General features: G+C 34.8%; 1 protein-coding gene across 2 annotated transcripts in view; it reads right to left on the reverse strand.

Annotated features, from left to right (window-relative positions):
• LOC148952469 (17-beta-hydroxysteroid dehydrogenase 13-like) overlaps positions 1-27,809 on the reverse strand; it is a 106,966-nt gene that overhangs the window by 23,862 nt on the left and 55,295 nt on the right. For both annotated transcript variants that reach the window (XM_089089906.1, XM_089089907.1), the window contains exon 4: positions 9,036-9,168. In XM_089089906.1, the coding sequence (XP_088946032.1) occupies positions 9,036-9,168 (133 nt within the window). The remainder of the gene's footprint in view (positions 1-9,035; positions 9,169-27,809) is intronic.

Raw genomic sequence — 27,809 nt, forward strand, 5'->3', positions numbered from 1 at the left:
TTAAAGCCCCCTTCTTGGGTATTGGTGCCAAGTTTGCGAGGGAACGAGAGCAGATGTCATTCCTTTGAACATAACTGTTAATGCGTCAATTAACAACTCCAAACTGGAATCAATCTACTATTATTTTAAATTTACATTTCACCCTTACATTGTTTACTTTTTAATACATTTTATATTTTTTTTTATTCTCTTATTATTCTCTAGCTATTTTCATACTTGTTTTTCGTTCTTTCTTCTTGCTCTTTTGCTTCACTATCTAGATGCCAAGGACCAATACAGCACATTCAGGTTCTGTATAGCTCTCTCTGGCGTTGCACATTTTGGTCCTCATTTTCAACAGTCAGAACATCACAATATATGCTAACATCAAATTATAGATGGATTCTGCGTGACTCTTTATATACATTTTTGTCCTTGGGGGTGGAGGGGGGGACTCATCCAGCGTCGTCATTTCATTCTGAGATAAGGGGGGGGGGATAAGTATTCTTTGAGAGCCCCCTCAAGAGGCCGGCTTACAGTTGCTTAAGAGCAATATTTCTCCAGAGTGGTTAGCACAGGCCTCTTCCAAAATCGGCTAATAATAGTAAGAAGAAACTTAAAAATGTTTGGTGAACACAGAGATAACTTATATTGGAAAGTAATTTACAGTTTTATGCAACAGTGAAAATCAACAAGGCCTCATTTTTTCCAAAAATATCAACCACAGCATCGAAATCAAAAGATTTCACAAGAGTAAACATCTACATCAGATCACTGAGCCTTTCGTCACTTATTGCTGATCTTAAATAGGTTTCAACCACGCATAGTGTAGAAAAGAATCTCTCATTACAATCCATTGTTATAGGCGGAATTATGAAGAATGGTATAATTTTCGAAACTTTGGAATATGCTATTGACATTGCTTTCAGACAATCGTGAACTTCAAAGAAATCTTTTGGCTTAATGGCTAAAGAGTCGATTTATCTTCTCACAACATCCGTTTGCAAGGCCAGCAGGGTTGTGTCAATATAAGCTTCTTTGTAATGCGCCGCTACACTAGCAAGGCGGTTAGTATCAAGAAAGTGCGGCAAATCAACATCTAATGCAGACTTTCAAACTCAGAGCACAGTCTGTCTATCCCAAGAAAGTGATCCCTTCTGAAAGCATCTTTAGTCGAAACTTTCACTTCAGCAAGATTGCTTTTTCCCAAAGTAGACATGGGTACGAAATAAGGTAACGAAGCTACTTCCTGTGCACGCTTTGGTCTTTTACATGATGAGCCAGAATTCTGAAAATTTTGCAAAAGGTCTTCAGTGAGGCTGTATTCATAAGAACTTTTTTTGCTTTATGAATGATTTCATCAAAAGCTTTGTCAGTTCGTATGTCTATAAATTTATCTTGTGCAGCTGCAATAACACCAGTAGCTCTAGAACTAGAAAACTAGATATACCACCTGCAGCTGTTCAGACAGAGATTTCATGGCAAAAAATCCTCTTGATAGTATCTACATATAAATTCAAATGTAGGAAGTCTGGTAGCGACTCCGTGAGCCTGAGCTACCGACTCCCATCACTAGATGTTTTGGTAATTGATAAAACAGCCAAATTACAGTTGTATCTATTCAGTAGTTTGTTCACCGGTCTATATCAGTTTGCCCATTTTGTAGAAGGTAATTTCTTCAGCTGAAGAACAGTTATGTCGCGACTTAGTCAGAATTAACAAACAGTTGATAGCGTGTATTGCCACTCGCGATAAAACAGTACAGTTCTTGAAGAATGGAAACGAAAGATGCCATTCATTTCAAGTTATGAATGCAATCACCAAACACAAGGTTGAGTCTATGAGCACGGCAGTGAATGTAAATTGCATGTAGTGCAATTACTTTAATACCGGCTTCCACACCTCAAAAGTGGCCATCTCATGACACTGGCTTGGTATTTTCATTGGTATAGACATTTTGAAAAAAAAAATTGCACCCTCCTCAGGCCATCCTGTATTTTCTTGAATTGACAACAATTGATAGGTCTGAGTTTTTCATGTTTTTCTCCCCTTTTTTAATAAGTTGATTCAAGCTAAATCCCCCTCCCCTTGATAAAGACTTGAAGTCGAAATATTTAGTCTTTGAGTGCTGGTACAATTTCTTCTTAACTGTCCTATTGACAAATCTTGTCTTTTTTTCATATTCTCATTTTGTTATAATCTTTGGTGTGTGAGATTAGGTAGCCTATTGCCCTTCATTATTTTGAACGATTCTTTGAATTGTCCTTTTATATTATACATTTTTCTTATTTTTCTGAAATCATAAAAAAAAACTGGTCTGAAATTCACACTTTGATTTTCTCAAAATTCAAGAAGCTTTTTCGGAGGCAAAGAAGAAAAAGCACAAGGAACTTGCAAATCCCATGCAGCCTGGCGTCTATTAACAGTAATACGTCAATGGCTACTAGGAATGCAAAAAGTCCGTCGTTGTGCAAAATGGTGTTCTATTTATATGTCCAAAAACAGAAAAGACCTGAGTCACACAAGACCCAGGAAAGATTCAGAACAGACTCAAAGAAATAGAGAGTACATAATATGTATATATATAAGGAATCCCTGCTCCAGAATCACCTACCGATATGTATAATTTTATTACGGATCCTGGGTCACCTTATTTTATTGTAATGAAAGTCGGGCACCCTGGCTGTAACAAAAAGGCAATAAAAATGCATAGTGAAATATGAAATATAAATATCAAATAAATATGTTTAAGAATGAAGTTCACAATAGATTGTTGTGAAGTACAGCTCTTTTAGAAACTGATTTGTTTTAACGTGGTTTTAACTGAGATTTGATAACACTTTTTTCATATTGTTTTTCACACTTCAAATCAAATCAATAGAAATTGTGGCTACAGATTCGGGGCCCCTCCAAAAATCAGAGGGGGGTTATAGCCCCAGCCAGCCCCCCCCCCAAATGACGGGACTCAGTCTCTAAACTAGAGTTTTCTAAAGGAGTGATAGACAACCGTTTAAGAGGTTGATAGTGAAGGACACACAAGTGCTCAAACTTTAAACTTCAAAGTGCCGAAAGGGGCATTTTATAAGGAAAGTAAATACAATAATTATAGGAAGAGTCATCCACATTTCAGTTATTGCAAACATTAATTGTATCTACCTTAGTGGTGAAAAAAAAAACTGTTGCGACAGATATCTACCTTAGTGGTGAAAAAAAAAAACTGTTGCGACATTCGAAGTTGAAGGCAGAATCTGACCTGTGACTGGGCCCATTTCACCCTGTAACATGGTTGCTCTGATCAGGCTTGGTATTAAGACCAGAATCAAGCGCTGTCCTTTTGTTTATTATATAAATTTATGTTTGATATATTTTATTGTTTAAAATACTTAAAATATTTAAAATGCTCTCGCTTTTGTGTCTGTGGGTTTCTGTTGTCTTCTTAACGTCACTTGCTCCGGAATTTTTTTTAGTCTATTATATTTTTTTTTTGTCAGAGATGTAAGTTCATGTTGTTTTGTGTCTTTGTATTTTCTATTTTCCTTTTAAGGATAAACTACTCCGCTTGCTTTGTTTTAAAAGTGGGTTAAAAGTAAATTATTATTAATTTTTACAAGATTTTTGGGAAGCACAAGCCTTCAGAGTGCAGCTTTAGTTCCTGCATCCCCTGCCCCAAAGTTGATCCCTGTGTGAGAGGAATGTTAAGCCTGATTTGGAGAAAACTGTTTGGGGGAGCCAAGAATGAAAATTGTGGTTATTCGAAACCCTAGAAGAAAATTTAAAAAATAACTACCCCGTCTTTCAAACTGAAAATGTCCGATTATGCAACAACTAAGCTACTTTTTAGGTAGCTTAATTTAAGAATACAAGTTCTTAGAATGCCGGTTTAAACAAGAGTTCAAACATATAATAAAGCCGGTATTAGAGCTGCGTAGTATTCAAGGTGTCTGTAACAAACTTGATTTCCATTTAGTATCTTATGATTCAAGACAGTCAACGTAATTACCACACATATGTTTGAAAGTGCAAAGTATAAACGCGTTTAGGTTCACCCTTAAGAGCAATCCTGATTGAGAATACCACTGCTCCCTACGCAAATTTGGTCAGAAAGTCAAAATAGCAGATAAAGGTTCAATTTCATAATTGTAGTACTCCTTTGTAAACATAAATAAGCTGTCCATTTTTGTAAACTTTTTTTTTCGTCAGTATTCGATTAACGACGCTTCTCGAACCAGAAGGCCTTGTGTAGTACCTCCAGCAACAAGGATCAAAACCTGGTGCACCAGCCAAAGATCAACCAACTGATCCATCAGAAGACTCCTTCTTAGAAAGCAATAGTCATTTTAAATCTCCGTGGGCCGTTCCGACATCGCTGAGCTGGGTTGTCCTGTATTCTTCTTCCTAAAGTATGTCAACCTAATAAGTCTTCTCTTAGACAGTCTAATATGCGGCATGCATGATGTCTGAATTATGAAGTTTAGGGGAACACACCAAACCCATTGGCGTAGATGCAGGTTACACCTCTTAGCAAAGATACAGTTTAATTTCGCGGAGTTTTCACTTCCCTTTAAATGAAAATGTACAGTATAAAAAAAAAAATCCAAAAATTACACGAATGAATTCTGGCCCACCCCCACCACCAAAAAGAAGTTAAAAAAATTAAACTTCTTAATAAACAAACAAATAAGTTATCTCAATAAAGAAAATCAATTATCGTCTTCCTTAAGCGTTTTCTATTGGTATAATAGCCTATAAATTAAAGCATCTTCTTTTTATTCATTTATCTCTGACCCATCTAGCTCAAATAAGATCTGCTTATATATCTTACAGGACCCCCCCCCCCCAAATTTAAAAACGTCTCCTATACTCAAATTACGATATATGTTTTTATTCAACAACTAGTAAACCTTATTTTAAAGGACATACTCGAAGCAGCATCTATGAAGACAATTAGAGCTTAAATAAACAAATTAACTTGACAAAACTACTGGAGAACAGACTTTTCCAATAAAATTAAGGAGAGTTTCTTGGAGCGGAGACGCTTCTTGGTAGAGGTACACTCTGAGAAGCAATAACCACGAGGAACCTCAAAGCAACTAATAAAAAGACTCAAAGCCACTTAGAACGTCCTAGAAATTCTGCAGCTGAACTGGTCGAAAGTATAATGAAGTGTCTGTTACAGCAAAAACTCGTGTCTCAAATGTATTTTGAGATTTTCAGAAAGAAAACTTTGCAGGCCACATGAATAGTCACATAGCTAATTTCTAATCAGGGTACCCTATATCCCTGACTGTTTTTTTCCCTTGGTGTCTATTCAAAGACAAGGTTTACACGGAGTCGGAACAGTATTTTTAGACTCAAGGGAGCCACATGGAGGAGACGTGATCTATTCTATTTTTTTCTTTTAAAGAAAGTCCCGGACAATATTATGCTATATGTCTAAATCATGTGTCCGTGAGGACAGGGGTTCGAGTCTTGGTGTCGCTGGTTATTGGTTTGGAACAGGGGTCAATGACGTGACCCTGTAAGCTCAGCCAGAGTCGACCACGCTCTAAATGGGTACCTGGAAAAATCTAGGGAAGGTAAACGGCAAGGGTGTGGGACAGCACAGAGTGGCTGCCCCCAGCCCCTCATTGCACCTTCTGGCAGAAAGTCCTTGGAAAGGAGATCAGCACCGCCAGTTTGGATTTTAAAGTCTAGTGAGGCACCCTTTATCTTTTTTTTTAATGTCAAAATGCACCGAGATAAATCCAAGTTAACCTCGAACATTTACTTAAAATTAAGAAGAAAAGCTTCGATATTCTTGTATTTTATTATGATGATTCGAACACATGCAACTATTTATTACCAAATCACTTACATTTCAGATTTAAAATTAAAAAATGGAGTCTACAAAAATCTCGAGTCCAACTATTTATTTTAATATTTTGTCATCCTTGTAAACATTAAATACACATACTATATATTCTTAGAATTGAAAGAATCCAAAGGTTTAAAATCTTGTGGGACTCACAGGGCACAGCAGCCAAAATGACTCCTTGAATATTTTCTATCTAGATTTACTATATTTGTTTTTTGAATCAGGATCCCAACGCTGAAAACATGTCCAGCACAAGGGCCCATGCTTTTGACATCGGCTCTTGGGTCCCCATACTAGCTGCATATATAAATAGTTTCCGTTTTCAGAACCAGGCTAACCCAGAATTGAAGATTTACCCAAAGAGTGTTGGTAACTTGAAAGAGTGCAAACTGGACCTAGCGTCGAAATAAAACATAAACAACACCATCTAGCGTTTGGCGTCTCTTGGCATTTTTTCAAGCTCTGCAATCGTGTTTCATTCAGGAACTGAGATCAGACGCTTATCTCAGTGTCATTCAGACTCAGAATATTCAATATCTTCTTGCATCAAGTACCTCTGTCTTCCAATCGGATACAGTGTGCAATGGATGAGGTCACTCTTCTTCAGACATACTGAACCAATTTTACCCATTACACCAGTTAAACTAATTTTTCCTTATTATTGCTCTGATAAAAATGCCAAAAAACGTCAAATACTAGATGACGTTGATGATTTTTTTTTTCGTCAACATTAGCACTAGTTCCCACTCTAGCATGTTACACATACTTTTTTAATTTGCCCTTAACCTTGACCTTAAAGATCTAGAATTTGCCTGGAAACCATACATAGCGTACAGCACACTCAGAGGTAGGACAAATTGTCATAGGAAATGTCAAAATGACCCATCCATAGGAAGTTACTAGAAAAATAAAATATGGAAGATTCAGAATTCAAATTTCAATCATCTCATTCAAAACTGTCAATTTACTAAAATTTATCATACAATTTTTTTCAAAATAGACTATGTTTAATTTAAAAAAAACCGAAGCTTCATCTTTAGGTTCCTGGGAAGCATTTATAGGCTTTGCATCTGGAGTGGGGTGTAGAGGGGCCTAAATCCCCTTCTCCCTTTTCAAAGTGTCAGTACATAGCCTCATAAGCTGGGTGGATTCTTTCAAATTAAAAGCGTTACCGTACACCGAAATTTGAAACCTAATACTTGCCAAATATAAATTTAGTTGAGCCAAATTAGCCCTCCGTAGGAGAAGTAATTAAACAAGTAGTATATGCATTAAAACCCAAATCCATTGAAACAGAATAACTGTATACTGTATATACATTTTGAAACAGAACCAATCCACATAAAATTTCTACTAGTTTTGTAGGTCATTGTACGAAACATATTTTCGATTTTAGTTGTGCCAAATTGAAAAAAAAGAAGGTACGGCTGTTTGACGTCTAAAATGAAAAACTAGTTTTAGTATTACTCCATAGAGTCCACATGGAAATGAATCAGATGAAGAGAAAAATAACTTAAACCACTCACGATGATCATAGGGGCGGCAATTGGAAGGGAGACTCTTGTCTCCCTCTTTGATTTTCTCTCCTCCCAGATTTTGAAGAATCTGCTTATTTTTGGGTATTTTCATTGAAAAATACCTTCTTTTTTAGTATTTTCATTAGGAAAATAAAAACAGAGGACAAAATAGTCCCTCCTAAATGTTGAAAACATATTTTACCCACCTACTCCTACGGTTTTGTGAATTGACACTACTGACGATCATTTATCAAGATTCTTTTAAACACAACGTAAGTTGGAAGCAATGATGATAACCAATAAACATACGTTATTCATAAAAATATATGTTATTTCGAAGCATTGCAGGACTTATATCGTCATAGCGGCACAAAGGTCCAACTTGTTGGGAGGGGGAGGGGATAAGATTTTTTCAGGCGAGGGGGAAGGGGTAAAATGCAACAATCGCCCTTGATAGTTCAATATTTTAGATTTTTCTAAGAGATGACCTTTCAGACCAACCGCAGGGGGAAATTCCTTCCTCTGTGAGCGAATAAGAAGGAATATTTTTTTTAAGCTAGTTGATGGTCAACTAACAGTATTTTTAAACAAACAGAAGGAGAAAAAAAAACATGAAAAACACTGAAAAACATGAAAAAAAAACAAAAAAAAACACTCGCTTGAATTTCGTGGTGAGTTTTCATAACTATTTTTCAAATTGGAAAATAGCAAATGATGTTCCACTTTTACATTTTCTCATTTTGACAGCCATTTGAAGGAATTAGGCACACTGGACCTTAATTTAAGCCGGTTTAGTAACTCACGCCAATTTTTACTCAAAATACTAGATACGCAATACTTCCAAAGCCCCAGTACCCCCCTCCTTCTGAAAACATAGGCAAAAATTTACATAAAGTACATTAATTAAATACACAAAAGTAAAATAATTTACATAAAAGTGCTTGTGCCCTTGATCCCATTAATTTCAAGTTTCCCTCTTTTTATAGAATAAACCCCCATTCTACAGGAACATAAGATAAATCCTAACCTCTAACCACCATATTTACCAACATTCATTTATATCAAGCTTGCAAATTTCAGAAGCAGTTTCAATTGCTCATATATAAGTTCAGGTCTATGGGCACAATTTGTGCTAGCACCAAATCAAGCCTGGGCTTAGTCAAAATTCGAATGGTCATACTATAAGGGCTAGATAACCTGTGGCGGCGCAATGGGTTTGATCTCAGCATAATAATACGGTACCCAGAATTCGACTGCAGCTGCAACAACACACTGCAGGGTCAACGCAAGGACCTTGACAGTCAAGAAGCGTCGTTAATCCGATAGAATACAACTGTATTGTATAGGGTTAGGTCAAATTTGACTTCATTTCCAAAAATTCCATGCATATCTGAGATATATAAACACTTTTAAATAATCCATGCATTAAATTTAACCTCTAGGAAAACAAAATTTGGCAATGAAATCATTGAACTAAAAAAAAAAGACAAAACTAGGGGGTCATATATATGTACTGAATTCCAATTTTAAAAATTTTCAATTAAATCCTGGTAAAAACAAAACTTCTGGTAGTTCTCCCTACCCCCTTGTGAAATTTTCTGGTGGTACTCAAGGTTGAGTTAACCCCAGAAATATGTAAGATTTATCAACACAAGGTTACCGTACTTATATTTTACGATACCAACCTCCGTGCTTGCGAATTTCAGAGGCAGTTTCAGTTGCCGTCTCCAAATTTAAGTCTGTACATACAATTTTTGCTCCAAGTCTTGCGTAAATATAGGATATCTCTCTTCCAATCCCATGACCAGCACCAGTGACCTGCAATACCAAACTATATAAATAAATAACTAATAATAAAAAAGATAAGGAAAAAGAATAAAAGAGGTATAATATAAAAAAAATAAAGACCGAAACTTTTTTGCTTTTCATTAAAGCAGTAAAAGTGTAGCATTTGCAGGAGAACATGCAGATTAAAGCGTAAGAATTTTTTTAACCTTATAATCCCTGAAATTCTAATTATTTGCACCTATGCTTCGGTTAGTTCAATGTAGATACCAGAAGCACTGGGTAAAAAGGAGCGAGGAAGACTCAATCCCTCTACCAGTTCTTTATTACTTTAAAATTTTCTAGACACCCAAAAGGCCCCCACCCCCCAAAAAATTATGCCTATGAACCTGGGTTGGGGAAAAAAACAAGTTTCACAAATGAGACAGAAAATAAAATGACAGACTGAAAAAGTTATAAAATAAATTTCCAATTTAAAAAACTCGCACTATGCCTTGAGGATCCCCATCCCCCTCACAGTCTCTAGCTGGTAAGGACAGATGCTAGAAAGCTTATAAAAGCCAATAGAATTGCTAAGCATTTTCTTAACACCGATGTTGGCCAATTGGAACCCCACCCCTCCTTGAAAATTAGTAGTAATACTGGTTCAAAAAAATGTATGTCTAAAAAAAATCCAAAAAATCCCGGGAATAAAAATCTAATATCATTGAGTAAATAAAACAACAGAAGTTCATATCAAACATAGAAATTACATAAGTTCTTTAACTTGTAATACATAACGTTAAATATATATATATATATATATATATATATATATATATATATATATATATATATATATATATATATATATATATATATATATATATATATATATATATATATATATATATATAGCATCCCCAAAAGTAATAATAAGGACTACGTCAGTAAAGATGCACTTCACCCCGCCGAACAGAACTGACCCCCCCCTCTCTTCAGAGGGACACACCTGTTCAATACTATCCGCAAATGAACTGAATCACGAATGGACTTTCTCAGTCCAATGAAATTTACAAATAAGCGTAGCCCAATAAATAACAACCGTCTATTCTATATGGGCTGTCTATATGGTTTACGAACAAATACGCCATTGCATGGTATTATATGCTCAGAAACCAGAAGGTTTGATGAAAAAATTTGCACATTTGAAATTGAACATAAGATAATCTTCTATCGATGCATATTGGCCCTGCTCGGACAAACATTGCTAGTTTTCGGCAAAAATCTGTAAAAACCGGCATTTTCTTCGTGACACTGCTTAAATAGGAAACACGCTACTAGCAATTTAAATTCCTTTCAAGTAAGCCTTCTCCCGACATTCTACGCTCTCAGGTCCCACTACGTCGTGCTGGAAAAAACGAAACAAAGCATAAATAAACACAGGGACCTTCTTTCTTAGGAAAAATCTATTTTCCTCATGAAGAGGACTGGGCTACTCTAGCTAACGTTCTCAGATCTGTTTAATTTGACGGTGTGATTCTCATCCAAATCGCACCCCTTTTTAGGGGAGGTTTTTCCCCTTTCTCTAAAATTACGTTTTTCTACAAGTTCTCCTCAGTCACTTTTTCAAACTTATGTTTCTCAAAGTTTCGGCCACTATTGACAATACTGTCTTTACTTACCATTCGAGGTACAGGGGAACGAAATAACACAGAAACCATATTTCAGCTAAAATACTACACAACTTCGTAAAGTTAAGGCATCGGTACGCACAAATTAAAAAGCTTGAAAATAAAAGTGTTTCAAAATGGAGTGATGAATTATGGCGTAACTGTTCATAATTGGAAACAATAATGACCAAGAATAGAACTGTTGAAAGTACTGATCGAGTAGCACATAAAACCGCAAAATATTTTGATTATTACTTCTTTGTAGAGCAAGATAGCATCCGTTTTCCTTGACTTAACAGCAAATATAATGTGCAGAGATATAAAAACAAGGCCAAAATAAGATAAATTGTAGTATACTTTCATTGTACACAGAAGGGAGTCTCAAAGCTATTTGTTGATGAAAGGACAAAGCCTTTTCTTTTTCTTAATTGAAAACAGAGACATCATTCCTTCGAAACCACATGAGTGATATCAAACAGTTCGTGGTAACGAACTGTAAGTAAGGAGCGAACCGGCTCAATGGTAACCGAAACTCTAGAAAACGGGATTTTGATACCAATAGATATATCAAAAGAATCAGATTTCAATGCTGATTTCAAATAGATGACTTTAATCAAGTTTAGTGCTACCCATCAAAAGTTACGCGCCTGAAAAAATTCGTCTGATTTTCAAAAAAAGGACAAAACACCCCCTAAAAGTTATAGAACCTTAATGAAAATCACACCATCATATTCAGAGTATCAGAGAACCCTACTGTACAGGTTTCAAGCTCCTATCTACAAAATGTGGAATTTTGCATTTTTTGCCAGAAGAAAGATCACGGATGCGTGTTTATTTGTTGTTTTTTTTCCCCCAGGGGTGATCGTATCGACCCAGTGGTCCTACAATATCTTGGGAGGGCTCATTGAAACGGAAATTAAAAGTTCTAGTTCCTTTTTTAACTGACCAAAAAAAATGGAGGGCAAATAGGCCCCCTCCCACGCTTATTTTTTCCTCAAAGTTACCTGATCTAAATTTTGAGAGAGTAATTTTGTTCAACATTGTCAAAAATATGATAAATATGTCTTTTAGGATTACTTAAGCCCCCGAAGTACCCAGAGGGAGGGCTAAAAGTTATGAAATTTACCGAATGTTAACATATAGTATTGGTTATTCGGAAGTATACAGAAGTTTTCAGGAGGTTTTTTTTCTGGTCGTGGGAGGGAAGGGTGGGTCGGGGTTATGTTGGAGGATCTGTTCATGAAGGAAGTTTTCATGGGGGAAGGGAAATTGCCATGAAGGGGGCGCCGGACTTGCCAGCATTATTTATTGGTTATTGGGAAGTATACAACCATTTTCAGGAAGGATTTTTTTCTGGAGGGGGGCTAGAGGAGGGGGTTACTCTGGAGAATATGTCCGTGGAGGATGTTTCTTTGGGGTAAGGGACATTTCTATGAAGGGGGCGCCGGATTTCCAAGCATTATTTATAAAACGATCAGAAATTAAATAAAAAAAACAAGTTTTTTCAACTGAAATGTAAGAAGGAATATTAGAACTTAAAACGAACAGAAATTATAACGTATGTGAGGGGGTTCTCCCCCAAGTCAATACCTCGCTCTTTACGCTACAGTTTTTTTAGTGCTTTCAAAAGAGCTATATATTCTAATTAAAAGTCCTTTTTGATTAAGGTTTTTTTTTATAATAAATTTTTTTAAATTTTAAATTAAAGAGCTTCGTATTGACTAAGGGGACAACCCCCTCATACACGTAATAACATATACGTAATAAAAAAAAACAATAAAAAAACAAGCGATACGGCTCAATTGTAATCGAAACTTTTAAAAACGGAATTTTGATGTCAATAAATGTATCAAAAGAATGTGTTTATAATGCTGATTCTAAATATATAAATTTTATTAAGTTTAGTATTACTCATCAAAGGCTACGAGCCTGAGAAAATTTACTCGATTTTTTAAAGAGGGGGAAACATCCCCTACAAGTGAAAGAATTTTAATGAAAATCACACCGTCAGATTCAGCGTATCAGAAAACCCTATTACATAGGTTTCAAGCTCATATCTGCAAAAATCTGCAACTTTGTATTTTTTGCCAGAAGAAAAATATACGAATATAGAAGTTAGTTACGTAAGTTAATTTGTAAAGACATCCATTTAGCAAAAGAAAAGTAAAATTTTTATGCAAATAAAAGCTGCATTAACTAAAAAACGATCAGAAATTAAACAAAAAAAAACAAGTTTTTTAAACTGGAAGTAAGGAGCGACATTAAAACTTAAAACGAGCAGAAATTATTCCGTATATGAAAGGGGCTGTCCCCTCCTCAACGCCTCGCTCTTTACGCTAAAGTTTGACTCTTTCTCACAACTTTATTTTTTTAAACAATAAAAAAATTTAGCGTAAAGAGCGAGGCGTTGAGGAGGGGACAGCCCCTTTCATATACGGAATAATTTCTGTTCGTTTTAAGTTTTAATGTCGCTCCTTACTTTCAATTTAAAAAACTTGTTTTTTTTTATTTAATTAAAGAATAAGAATTCAAGAGCATTGAATTATGATATATAAAGGTTTTAAAAACAAAACAAAAAAAAACACTGTATTTGAATCTACTATATATTGAATTTACCACACACTTACACTACATTTACGACATTACACCACAAATATTAACCTGGAAAATGAACACACAGTATCGAAACATAACGTCAATGATAACGAAACATACAAAACAATGTTGCCAGCAACAAAAGTTAAAAATAATGGCTTTTCAAATCGAGCGTTCTTTTTTAGACACCATACATAATATTTTTAGGACGTTTCCTTCAGAAGTGACCAACCAATAAATGCTTACCGCCACACGCATCTGTGGTAAAAAAATTTGGCACTTGTTAACTATATAATAAGCATTCGAGATGTGAAGTTTGGTTAATGCTATTGTAATAGAACAAAATATTATGAAAATATAATAGTTTAGAAACAAATTTGGGCTATATATTTGCAGATTAGGGGTGGGGGTAAAGCATAGCATATATTAAATATGTAACCTAGCCTAGGCATCTTTTTATGCCCCTAAATTCCAAAAAAAAACTAAAGTTTAAATATTGTTTCTGTAGTGAGAAACCCCTGATTGCCTAGCGTGTCAAAGAAATTCTCTCTTTAAAGAAGCTGCCTGACTAGTTTTTCGCGACACAAATTCTCGAGTGTATTATAGGGTGTATCCCATTTGAGCGCTTTCCCATTTGAGCGCCATGGCGCGCAAATGGGACTTTCCCCGTTGCGCGCCGTATTTTAATTAGTTCAGTTTTGTCCCAATTGAGCGCCAGATAATATTTTGCGTATGTTAGGTGATATAGCTAGGTGATCAGGTAAATTTTTCGCAAATCATATTATTGACTTACGAATAAAGTAAACACACCACTCGATGCCTTTTTAGGCTCTTTCCAAATATAATAATCATTTTTGTCGGAAATGAATTTTACCTCCAACCCTATATATACCAATCCAGGGTATATATTTGCACATTAGCGGGTGGGGGTAAAGTTTAAACTTACCTCCCATTAACATCAGAAATGAAATTTACCCCCCCCCCTAATGTGCACATATATACCCTGAATTGGTATATATAGGGGTGAGGGTAAAATTCATATCCGACAAAATGATTATTCTATTTGGAAAGAGCATAAAAAAGGTATCGAGTGGTATGTTTACTTTATTCTTATGTCAATAATATCAACTGCGAAAAATTTACCGACGGGTCTTCATGTCTGTTTTCCTCATACAGTATATAGCGGTGGATACCGCATAATGCATAAGTACCTGTATATACCTTTAGTAGTAAATATATATGGTATACATAAATACTATATATATTTACTTAGTTTATAATACTATAAATGGAAGTTATTTTCACAACCATTGACCCAATAAAATCCTCAGTTTTGTTCGTTGTCTTCGTGGCAATAAATATTTCTACAGGTCAATGTGGCAGCAAACCACGCTTCATCCACCGCAAAATCACAATTTTGGGTTTGGCGCTCAAATGGTACTCCGTGGCGCTCAAATGGGAACAAAATTCCATGGCGCTCAAATGGAACAAAATTCCGTGGCGCTCAAATGGGAAAGCGCTCAAATGGGAACACCCCGTATTATATACGTACTTAACAATTACCGAAAATATCCTACCCTGACGGCAAAAAGGGTACTCTTGCATTATATGGGCCTTTCTAAAAAGTCAAGTTTGGTTATTGCTAATGAAATAAAATAAAATAGGATGAATATATAATAGTTCAGAAACAAATTTGGGCTATATATCTGCACATTAGGGAATGGCGGTAAGGGGTAAAGCATAGCATATATTAAATACGTAGCTAACCTAGGTACCTCCCCCCCCCTAAACCCCAAAAAGAACAGTTTAAATATCGTATACGCAATAAAAACCACGCTATCATTGTATTACTCTATAGCGGTTAACCCGTCAAAAACGGGTTTTTCGTGACTGGTTTCCTTGTAAAGACCCATATAATGCAAGAGTACCGCAAAAAGATTTAGACTTTATATTCTAGCTTTTATATTGTCTAGTTTAGCTATAAAAATCAGATAGTAATTTGGCTTTAACTGAAACATATAACACCCTAGAAAATATTCAATTTTGGTTCAGATTAATCCTCTAATACCCGATCAATACGATTAGCCACAATATTATAACTACGCGACCCGTTGGGAGAGCTAATTTCGCAACTGAAAAATTGCCGGCAGCTGGAAAAAGCTATATTTGAAAGAGAAAAAACATGTGTTACAGATAATTTGTGATGGTGTACGTACAGTTAGCTTTTATAAAGATTATGATGAAACCGAATTTTACACACAGTCCTTTTGTTGTAAAATAGCCTTGATTTTAAGCTTTTGAGAACCATCTCAAGGCTGTATATGTTTTTATCACATTAGGATGGATAAAAATGGTAACATTCTGAGCCAAGTTCAAAAACACAAATTCTGAGACGATGAGACAACAATTGACAAATCTATTATAGGCAGCACCGAAGCATTACTGATAAAAACTAGCCTAAATTTGTTAAGATTACGAATTATCATAATTGCAGCTATCACTGTTGGTTTGGGACGGAGGGATCCTTAAACATCAGAGAAAAATGATTCATATTTTAGTTTTGGGATTCACAACTGTATACAAGGCCGTATCCAGGCGGGGGATAGGCTACTGTGTTTGTCCCCCCCCTCAAATTTTGTCGACTCGTAAAAAGTAACAAAATACATGTAAACAAATTGTTGATGCGTTTTGTAAAGTTTTTTTTTACACCCCCCTACCACCGAACAAAAATCTTGGATTAAGTCTTGTCTGTGTAGTTATCGTTCTTGAATCAGTTTCAAATGACAATATAAATAATATTATATATTATTTATATGGATAAATAATAAATAATATTATTTATATATCCATATAAATAAAATAATATACTAAATATTAAATATTGTATTACAATAAACTACCACAAAATTAGCACCTTTCCTATGAAACACTAGATAACAGTACTTTTTTCTTTTTTGTTAAGGAAAACGATCTAGACCCAGTCTTGTCGGTTGTCAATAAGTTTTCATAATTTCGAGCAGAGAGAAATAGTGTTTACTTGTTCCAAAAAAAAGCTCAGCCTCATAGTGGTGTGTCTGGGGGAAAAGGGGGGACAGCTGTCTCCGGATGCATCCTCTGATGGGGTTCCAAATATTGTGGTAGCGATGGTAGGGGAAAGGGGTGCAAAAACAAGCATTGTCCCCAGTCGCTGAAAACCCTAGCTACGCCTCTGCAGATTAAAGAAAAATGTCTTTCTTTTTACTGGCTTAATATTCCCCACAAAAGAACCATACAGGTTCCAAAAGGCAGTTTCGCCTTGTCTTCAAATTCTGCGTTTCCCTCTTCGTGTAGATCTGTCACTTAACATCAGTTAATCCCAAAGTATTTAATCATCTACTGACTGAACAAGTACTGAGAAAACTCTCCAAAAGTGACCCCGCGTACCTCAGCGCCTCTAGACGCAAAATGTTGTACTACTTAATCGCTCCCAGCCAAAGTACTTTGCTCCCAGCCAATCACCCCAGCCAATAGAGCGTGATTCAGGCGACGAGTTACCCGGAAATTTGTATTGAATTGTGTAACTAAGGGTCTTAAAAATAACCTAAGGGTCTGTGTAAATTGTGTAACAAAGGGTCACTTTTTTGTGTGGAGAGGATAGGTTTTGTCAGTACTTGTTCAGTAGATGATTATATTTTGGTTAATCCTTGGTTTAATATGTCCTTTGTATATCATATAATGTATGTAAAAGGGTCTTTGATTTCAACATGCTTATCATGAATACATTGCAGTGTTTATTTGACGGTCCCATATTCTTTGTACTGATATCGTATCAGTTTATCATTTGTATCTGATCGATTCTTGTGCGTACGTATCTATCTTAAAGCTAATATATTTTCTATCTTTCTTAAAATTGAATTTTCGCCTCATTGCTTAAGTTCGAAATTGTTCATTTTCTATGCACCATGTTGTAGACGATATTTGATATTGAATTTGTAAAATGATTTTCAAATTAGAAATAGTTCCCAAGGAAGAAAACTGCCTAAAGGCAGAATTAATAGCTTCGAGATAAATGTGTAAAGATATTTGAAGCGTGAAGGCATTCAATTATTCTGTTGTGAGTCATATTTTTCTTATAGAATTTTTTTAGGGAAACACTATAGCTCTTGACGAGTAGTATTGTTGACAGTAATTGAAATTTCATGGTTATACCTTCATATTTACATATTTACTTTATTAGCTTTCAAGTTTTATCTTTAGAATAATATTTACTTTCAAGTTTTAGTTTCAACTAAAAGATTATCTACCTATATAATTGATTCTTTCGGTAATGCTAGAGGAAACCCGTCTAACAATTCATTTATTTGTTTGTCTTTTGTTTTTTCTTTTGTTCTGTTGTTTGTTTTTTTTTCTTCTTGATTTACTATGTTTTGTTCTTAATTTTTTCGTTGATAAAGGTCTAATGGGGGGGTTTTCATTTGATAAAGTTCGTCAGCTGAGTTTGGTTTGTTAACGCTAGATCTATTGAGAGGGATTTCGAAATGACTATTTCTTATATCTTTTTTGGGAATTTCCGATTAAATTATCCAATGGTAAATTTATTTAAGCTCTTGGTTAGCGGTCCGCGAGTGGCTTATTTGAGTGGAGGCTGAACTTCTAGAGAGGGGAGCTTAATGCAGTAGAACGTGTTGGGAGCTTATATTAACGGCCATACTGACTCGAAATCAGATTGATGAGTTTCAGTTTCCCTTAGGAGCGAGTGGAGCCACAAGGACTATCGAGCTTGAGAAATATTAACACAAGAGAGTAAAATAAAATAATGATGCATTTATTGTACTTACATAATAGTCGCAGAGTTCTTGGTTATATCAACAAATTCACAACACATGAAATGATTCAAAGTTTGTACACTTCAAAAGTTTATTACAACCGTAATCATGGTGCAAGACTCAAACTGAGACTCAAAAAAGACTCCTAGAAGACCCAGGTAAGACTTGTGCAAAATTGTTAAGTTCCAACTATCTATACTATGCAACTATTCCGGAGGTTACGTTTAGGAGTTGCTCAGAGTATATTGCTTTAGACATCATTGGCTGCACTATTGTCATACAGTACTATTGGACGGGCTTGCGCCGATGAGCTACTTGGGTTTAATTACAGTTTATGAGTTTTAAGATGTAACTCTTGAATTTTTCTATCAACTAAAGATTCTACACTGCAATAGTTTTCTAACAGGTGTCGCTTAACTTATTACTTTCAAGCTATTGCTCTGGAATTTTTTCGAACGACCAAAGTTTTATATTGTAACATTTTCCCAGCAGGGTGTTGCTTAATTTTCAGAGGACTTATATTTTATTTCTTTGAAAGTTTGTAAGGGATAATACTAATTAATTTCACTAAGATACCCAGTTTTAAATTTAGACTTAAGAACAAAGCGATTAGCTTAAGCAAATATATTTTGCATCTCGAGTTACTTCTTTTTTGCATTATAAATTTTAGTTTCTTGACAGTTTGGTATTTTCGAGTACTTATTATTCGAACACAGGTGTTAGTCACCTGCCGTGCGAGATTTGGTCAAGCTAATATTTATTGAATACTTTGAAGGCGGGGGGTCAGATTTACTTATTACATTTTCTGTGGTAAAGAATTTTGTTTAATTCACTACGCTTATTTCTGTATTTTAAATTGAACGCCTGATCTTTGTTTGATCTATAGGTTACTAGAATTTTCGAGTATACATTCTTGTGGGATGTTATTTTATTGGGGTAAATTTTAATTGGGGTCTTTTGATTTATATTTTTTGAGAATCCATCCCATTACATATCATCCATCCCACTTTTAACGATGTACTCATCGTTGTTACGCTCCACCCACTTTCGAATTTGATTTTTTTTTTTTTTTTTTTTTTTTTAGAATTTATTTTGTACTTATTACTTGAATTAGCTCTGCTTTGGTAAAATTCATATATATTCTTTTTTTTTTTATACTTGATTGCTCTACTAGACTATACATGTAAAAACATAACTTTTAAAGTTTATGGTCTACTCACTCGATTTGGCGAAGGGGCCAAAGAGTTTCTACATTAGGTTATGTGATTATATAGTAATTATTATTTCCTCCACCTAACATTAATTTTACCTTCACCTTATACGATTATCTCATCACTGAAAATGGTACATTTTGCCTTTCTAATACTCGACTTTACTTTCACCTGACGCTAAAATGACACGATTAAATTTTTATTCCTTCACCTGATATGATAATACTTCTACTTAGTTTTAACTAATCTAAGTTCGGCATTAATAATTGCTTTATTACCTAACGTGATACATGTTTGCTACTTCTAATGCTAATTTATACTTCCACCTGACGTTACATTTCACGATTTATATTACTATCCCTTCAACTAATATTAAAATTCCTTCACTTGATGTTCTAATACTTCTATATGGCTCCAACTAGTTAAGTTCCGCTTTTGTAATTATTTTGTTATTTAATGCTAGTTTATACTTCCACCAGACGCTATGTTGGTATGATAGGTATTTGATTTCAAAAACATCTGTCTACGTCTAAAACATCTAACTACATCTAAATTTTTTAGCACATTAAAATTAAAATAATTTGCAAGAAAAGGTTTGACACATTAATAGATTCTGATATTAATGTCTGATTGCAACACTGAGCTTATGTAATTTACACTGATTTTCATATTTTATGAAAAGCTCTTTTTGTTCATTAAAGTTATTAGCTAGATACATAAGATTTCACACTTACTTCATCATTCTACGTGTCTATATTACTCACATACGTTTTCACTCTACTTTGGGCTTCCGTTCACTTAATTACTGGGTTGGCTAATTGTTCATGGTTTGTCTTCTTGGTGTTTTGCTTTCTGTCATTCGTTCTTTGGAATAAGTGTTTATGTTGTTCGCAAGTATGACTGTATGCACAAAATTGTCCGTGCGTGGTTCCTTACGTCATATACGAGGGGTTAATGTTGTAGATTCGTTGAAATGTCGATTAGGTATGTAACCCTTATGAATTAATTACATGAAATCGGTATCTTGATCGCTGGGCTGGGTATCTCTTCTTGACACTTTTCATCCTCGGAAAATCTAATACTCGTACAGTCTGTGTTTCCCGTAAATTTTCTACGTTCAATCCATTTTTTATTTGGACTATGGGCTGTGTTTCTACATTTAACGTTGTTTATGTCAGGATCAAAACTTGATCTAATTATACACAATCATTGAGGGCTTAATTATGGAGATTACAACGGTAATAACAGTTTGGTTCTCTTCTCCGAACACTTCATGTTGGGAAAAAATTTAGCACGTACAGTTTATGTTTCCCACAAAATTGATTATGATTGTTTTTTCATCTCATGGAGGATGGTTTGGTTTTGTGACATCTGACAATAATTGGATAGTCAAAACTTAAACCTTTTGTCTTGGTTAACATATTGTCTCTGACATGGGGCTTAAGATACATAGTCCTTGAGGGATTTACTCTAGGATTATTCTTGGCGTTCCAAACATTTAATCTTAAGGCCGTTGCCGTCTAAGGATTTGACGGGTATTTATGCAGTTTTACGACATGACAGGTCGAGGCGGCTCTTTAGGTAATCATTAATTCAGGCATATCTGTATAGTTACCGATATTGCTTGAGATAAAATTACCTGGTACAAGGTTTTTGTGATTTGGACTGGTGATCAGGATATCGTCTTGAGATATTTCCTTGGTGAGTACTTGTCGGTGGTTGATGAATGACGAGAGTAGATGCTACTGGGTTGTATCCGTGTTGCATGCTGGTACCCCAATAATTAATCTGCACTGATTACTTTGCTTCCTAGAATATAAATATCTGGGCAGAATCATATGCTCTTTACAATTACATAAGTTAAAACATATATAACAACAACATACGGTTTTCATAATATTCTGCGTGGACAATTTTTTTTAAATAATAGTTATTATTAGTGGTACTAATAACATCAACTTAGTACAGTTACAGTTAAATACAACGTTAAGCAAATAAAGGCAGAATTCATGCTTTCATGCATGTTGCCGCAATCATTAGATTATTATCATATAAATGAGGTACTCATCAGAAAAATGATAAGTGACTATGTGTATACACGTATATATGTGCATTTGGCACATATTCAATATTCAATACATTTTTTAAATATTATTCAACGCTCATCTACCTTAACATTTACTTTTCTATTCTACTACTATTTGCGAGGTAGGCAATATGGTTTATATGAGAGGTCTTGATTTACCATAAATTTACAAATCTTTATTGTCTATGCGTGTCCATACCGCTTAAGAAATATATTTTGCAGCTGTATGGACTTGCACAAAAAAATTAAGTGAAAATTTGGGATTGGACATGGCACGAATGAGGACCTCTACTCCCATTCGCTGGATTATGTCCTCCCTTATTTTTTGCTTAAGGGTTATCAGGGAGTTCCGGGTTTAGGCTTTGCATCTCGCTTGGCTCAATACAATCTTCCTCTGGGTTTTGTCTCCGTGGTCTCATAATTTTTCCATAACTTGAGTCAACAAAATCCTCATGGTTAGGGGAATCAATGAGCTTCAGCCTCGTGAACGACTAAATATTCCTTTAGAAGGAGCTGAAGACGCTCCAGATCGGTTCCACGTATGTGATAATCTTCGGTCTCCTTGTGAATAGGAGAATTCATATTTCTCATGCATTATGACTATTTTGGGGGTAGTTCCCATGCTTAGGTATGATTCCCTGCCTTATGACGTCTTGGACCACTGCGTGAACAATGAAAATTATCATGGCCTTTGTTAATCGCACCTTCCTGTCTAATTCTAAAATTAATATATGTTAATTTATCTTGCAATGTAATCTATTCCTAATTTTTTGATTTTATTCCTTAGGGTTTTGAATATAGATTGCATTATTACGCGTACAGCTAACATCGTTAGCTATATGGCTTCTAAATATATTGAAGGTACTAACCCTTTCTCGCATTGTATTTTATTCCCAATTTTCCTGTTACGGATCGATATTTGGGTTTATTTGCCAATCGTATTCCGAAACTATACGATTTTTGTCATATTTTATTAAATCGTATTTTACGTTCCATTTTTTTTTTTCGCGAAGACTTCTTCCCTTGATTTATTCACAATGATAATTGCCGCTAAGTACATGACCTTTTCTTTGGCATGTTTAATGCATAAGAACTCTGTGTCAATAATTGCCTTGGCCTTTTCTTTATTTGGTCTTTTCAGAACATCTCAGAATAATGGCAAAAAGAAGGTAGTTTCTATTGATCTCTGTCTAGTTAATAATTTTTTTTTCAAGATTGGTTATGATCATGGTACACTCTAGGTCGAAGTCAAACTACCTTTTCACCGGCATTTCCTCAATACATCGGGTACTAATTCGTTCAACCATAACTTACTTAAAGCTCCATGTTAACCAATAATGAATATTTACTTTGAGTGAAAAACAAGGCAACTTTAGGATGAAGTTGAACTACTTTTTTACCAGTGCCACCTTGGACCTAGCTATTTGTTTGTTCGAACATAATTTCTTTCATAAAGTTCCGTACTCTAGTTTAACGACTTTGCTGTCGCATTATAGTCTTAAAAATATAAGGATTTTCAAGAAACTACCTTCTTGTCAATATATTGATAATTTATTTAGATCTTGTGACATTTACACTAATTCGCAGTTCCATAAATATTAACACAATACTGGTTTATAATGCATTTTTTGATACTAATCGATTTTCATGGTTATAACACTTCAGGTAATATTATAGGGTTCTTTCATCATTCATTTTAACAAGGTTATCTATATATACAGTTTCTCCCACTGAGGTTGGGTTTTAATTTCAATATGGGTGCATCATCCGGCAGTGCCGCCTTTGAATTTGGAGATTTAAGCATATCTAGAAGTCGATAATCTTCCCATGAAGAAACATTTGGGCTCAGAAATTGGAGTTCAAATACTATATCATTTTTACCGTTTTCAGGTATATTTAGGTACATTAAATACACTAAAAGTTGGTTTGGAAGGTGCAGGCCTTCCAAAGTGGCGGTTATGTCATTCCTTTGCATATTTTGACGAATGACTTTCCGGCACAGCTGAGATAATGACAATGGGTCATTTATTATCTTTACTACAGAGAAACTTAAATTTACGTGCGACTGGCAACAGCATAATTGCTCACGCACGATTAAGTCTAACCCAGGGACTATTTTTCTCCCAAACTTTTCATCTTGGAAGAAATTCAGGGTTATTTTCTTTATGTTTTTATAATCTCTTGGGGCAACCTGGAAAATTGAGGGTCCCATTGAAGGGTTTATAGGATTTAGATATGTATTGTTTACACAATTGACGTATAAGATTTTAAGAAAGTTTTCACCTTCTAACATATGTCCTTGGTCTATTAATATGGAGAGAAACTTAATGGGCCAAATTGTAGTTATATTATTATCATCTTGGTCGTACCAAATATTGTCGGCAATATATTTAGACAACGAGCTATACTTTGTTGCTGGGATATGTTGTACTAAGATTCGGAAGGCCAGGTTGGCACTTCGTCTAGTGTGCTCTAGTGTTCTTGTCATCGCACGTGCACTAAAATCATATAGCACTAGGCTTGCCGTTAATCTTAGGATTATTCTTGGTTCCACCATAGTTTTTTGAGATTTTAGAAGATAGTATAGTTTTGGACAATCAAGATCTTCTACTGTTCTGATAAGTTCCTCTTCTTTCATTAAGTTATCGACAAGTCCCCATTCCCTTAATGGAGCATTAATATTATCTACGCTATGTCTTCTCTTAAGATTCCATGAGATTCTATTTTCCCGTCTATGATTGTTTAATTTTTGATGGCTCGGGTATCTTATCATAGTTACTATTTTGATTGTTTTACTAGATTTTAGGTTCAATATAAGCACATACCGTAAGGTTGCGTGTTCCGGCGTTTCGCTTAACCTGTGGTCGATGGTTACTTACACACCGTATCTGGAAATGTGTTTTTATTTAAAATTTATCAGTAATTATGAAATAAATTAACTAAATATGAAAAGGGTTTTAATGACTAAGGCATGGTAATAGATTGATTAGGTGCCTTTAACTTGACAATATTTGTTATTATTTTTAGCTGTTTTTAGTTTATTCCTCTAATTCATGATATTTAACTTTCACTGGTATTCTTGGGTTGCTTTTCCTATTTGAGTTGATTTTTGTAGGAAACACCTCGGCATGGCACCTGAACACGAAATTTAATCACTTACATTCCTGCACCGCGCCAAGGTGCACACCACACATCAATCTTCGTTGTCTTATTTTATTTCATATCCTTGCACCTCCACTTTTGTCGTCGCATTATTTCCATGTGGGAGAGATGAGTGAGTGTAATTTTCGCGGGTCACTTTTTTATAGAGAGGTTAGTTGGTCTTTTCGTGAGAGTTTTCCGGCCAGACGATAACGACGAATGAGATAAAAGACATCACGGGTCATCACAGTTGCCCGCCGGCTCCCCACGACTCAGTGTAGCATCGTTTAGATTCATGACTGCTGTTTCTCATTAAGTGATGATCAATTCTTGTAACTGCCTGGTAGTTTCTCACAAGAGAGCTATGGCCCTACTGGAAATGGGATGCTATGCAGACACCACCCGCCATTTCCACTTGACCATGGCTTCCGAGGACTGAAGGTTTATCTTTTCGGGAAGTTTGACAAATAAGGGAGTTGTAATGTTTGCCAAGCAACGTCTTTTTGTGCAATCAAGTCTCATATTCATGTAACTTTTTTTGACAGAGGATGGAAGTCAAGTGATTGCATGGTGGAATAACGTACACCATGCTGATCCTTGGCTCTAACCTCCCATGGTTGGGGGTTGATCCGTCATCGTATACTATATGGACATTTGGATTATTGCTCTTATTCCATTTCTAGAGTACTTCATTGGGTTGTTCACTGTCTATTTTATTTTGCTTTTATGAATTAGAATTTCCATGTATATTAAGCTTTTATTGATTGCCGAAAGAGAAAAAAAAATTTTGTTACATTCGAAGTGTATGGGTTTTTACTAATGTTTATTCGGCTAAATTTTGGCTTCGATTTTTTTAATTTTTTGTTTTATAAATAAAAGAAAAAATTTTTTTTTTTTTTTTTTTTTTTTTTTACCGTGATAATTACATGTGGTATTAATACTGGTTTTTTTTTTTGCCAAAAGTATATTTTAAATGGTCTGAGTGGGTTTTGGAGTTTGAATCGTTAAGGAAAGGACTGTATTATATTACAGGTTAGCATATTTCAATTAGTGCGATATCTGTCGATCGGTTTGAGGGAACTCTAAAGTTTTCTATTGGAACTTGCTGTGGCATTCGATTTCTATAATTGTTGAACCCTTATGTATCGCAAAATTTTCTTAAGTAATTTATGATTAACGAGGTAAATTTTTCATTTTAAACAATCTTTTTTTTTTTAAATATCCATAGTTTAAATTAATTTAGCTAAGGCCCTTTTTTTTTTGAAAATATAGACTTATTTTTTAATGTATTAAAAATTCAGCTAGTAGGCTGTAATGTTTGTTCTTTTAATTTATTTTGATATTTTATTTAGCCGTGACGCGACTAAAGTATTACTTTTCTCGGCTTTGTATATTATTAGTTAATGGGAGTTAAGTGAGTTGAAGTGTAACTTTACTTTCAAGGTGTCAAATCATTCTTCTCCTGTGGCGGAGTTAACGCCACTGAATATCGTGTTCTAAATTGATTTCCAAATATACAGCCTTTGAAGCCTTACCATCAAGTAAATTTTAGCTGAATAATCATCACAAACAAGGATACTGATTTGGGAGTCAAAATTCAGTACATAGCCCGACAACAACACACTAGTCTATAATGCTTTTCATATCTCTACCACGTGGCGTTATTACTTGAGAGTTTCGTAGTTTGGCATAGGCCATATGAACTTAATTCCTTTATAATTCTCAAATGAAAACTAAAATATATTCGTTGTTGCTATATTTTGATGCCACTAAGGTGCCGCACGATTGAGGGGGGGGGGCTCATAACAGGTAGTGTACTGGTAATGTTAAATTAGTGAAGTAGTTTTTATGTGGTTTTTTTTTTTTTTTTTATGAGAATCATTTAAATTTTCGGTTTTTTTCTTTTTATTTTTATGGTATAAAATAAGATTTTTTGTATAAATATTTTTTTATTTTTTTTTTCTTTAAAAAAATATAATTAAACGCAAGGGACTGTTTCATATGGCGGTCTTGTTATATAATAAAATAGATTATTTTCAATCATAATCCTTCTGGGTTGTTGTAGGGCATATTATCCCTATTCTGGGGGTGAATAATTAGGAATCGGCGGATTGGCCCGATTTTCGCCTAAAAGTGCGCAAATAATTACGTATAGCTGTTTTTTTTTTTGCATTCATTACGTTTCCGCATTTTTTTGTGATAGGGGTTGTGCCCCATGGCGCAGGTATGGTGTTATTAAGATTTTCACAGGTATATGTTTTAATTTTAAGATGATCCTAAAAGTATTCGCCGAATAGTCTCTTAACTTTTTTTTTTTTTTTATATCGCGGCACTTTACGTTATGCCACGGACGGGCCAAAAAAGTGAGCTGGGTGCCGATAAAAAAAGGGGGGGGGATTTGCAATTGTTATTTGAAAAGGACCCATTTCATTCTGGGGTTCCTTTTCTTTGGCATTTTATCGTGTTAATCTTCATTAGGTTTTTCGTCTGTCGGAACTTGATTTAAGGAGAGAATTCAAGGATTTAGCTTTGATTTACCTTATGATTTAGGGTTTTCGGAAACATTTCTCAGAACAAAGGGCAGTAGCTTTACAGATGCTACAATTTGTTCGCTTGTTCTCCTTTACAACTTAACTTCCGCATGATTGTATTTGAAATTACCCTTGAATTAATCATATATAAGTTTATTATCGCCTTGGTAACCTCAGTTAATTATATTTGTTCCATAGTGGACGAGACTTAGCTCTTGAAAACATGTGTGACTTACTATATTATATTCCTTACTGGGGGGGAATAGGGATTAACTCTGACCAAAGGCCGTGGCTCGTTTATAAGGTTAGTAAAAATTTGATAAACACTGTTTTTCTGCAGGTACACGCTATAATTGTCTTGAGAGAAAAATTTTTTTTCTCTTATCGTTTTATTATTTGGTTTGCGAAGAACTTATTAGGCCGCATCAAGGCATAATTTCTTTGGTCTTATATTTGGTTATTTTTTTTTTTTTTTATTGATAAAGATTTTTATAGGAAAATTTATAGTTATAATAATTGATACAATTGGCAGTTTTTTTTTGATTATTGGTTTAGTTTTAACCTTAGCGGCTGTTTGGCAATAACGTCATTATTGTTAATACAATTACTTATACAATTACAATTACAATTACTTACACAATTACTGGTTTAAT

This window comes from Artemia sp. Qi Xiang Cuo, chromosome 5 (genome assembly GCF_049724085.1).
Source record: "Artemia sp. Qi Xiang Cuo chromosome 5, ASM4972408v1, whole genome shotgun sequence".
In the NCBI taxonomy this organism is placed as follows: domain Eukaryota; kingdom Metazoa; phylum Arthropoda; class Branchiopoda; order Anostraca; family Artemiidae; genus Artemia; species Artemia sp. Qi Xiang Cuo.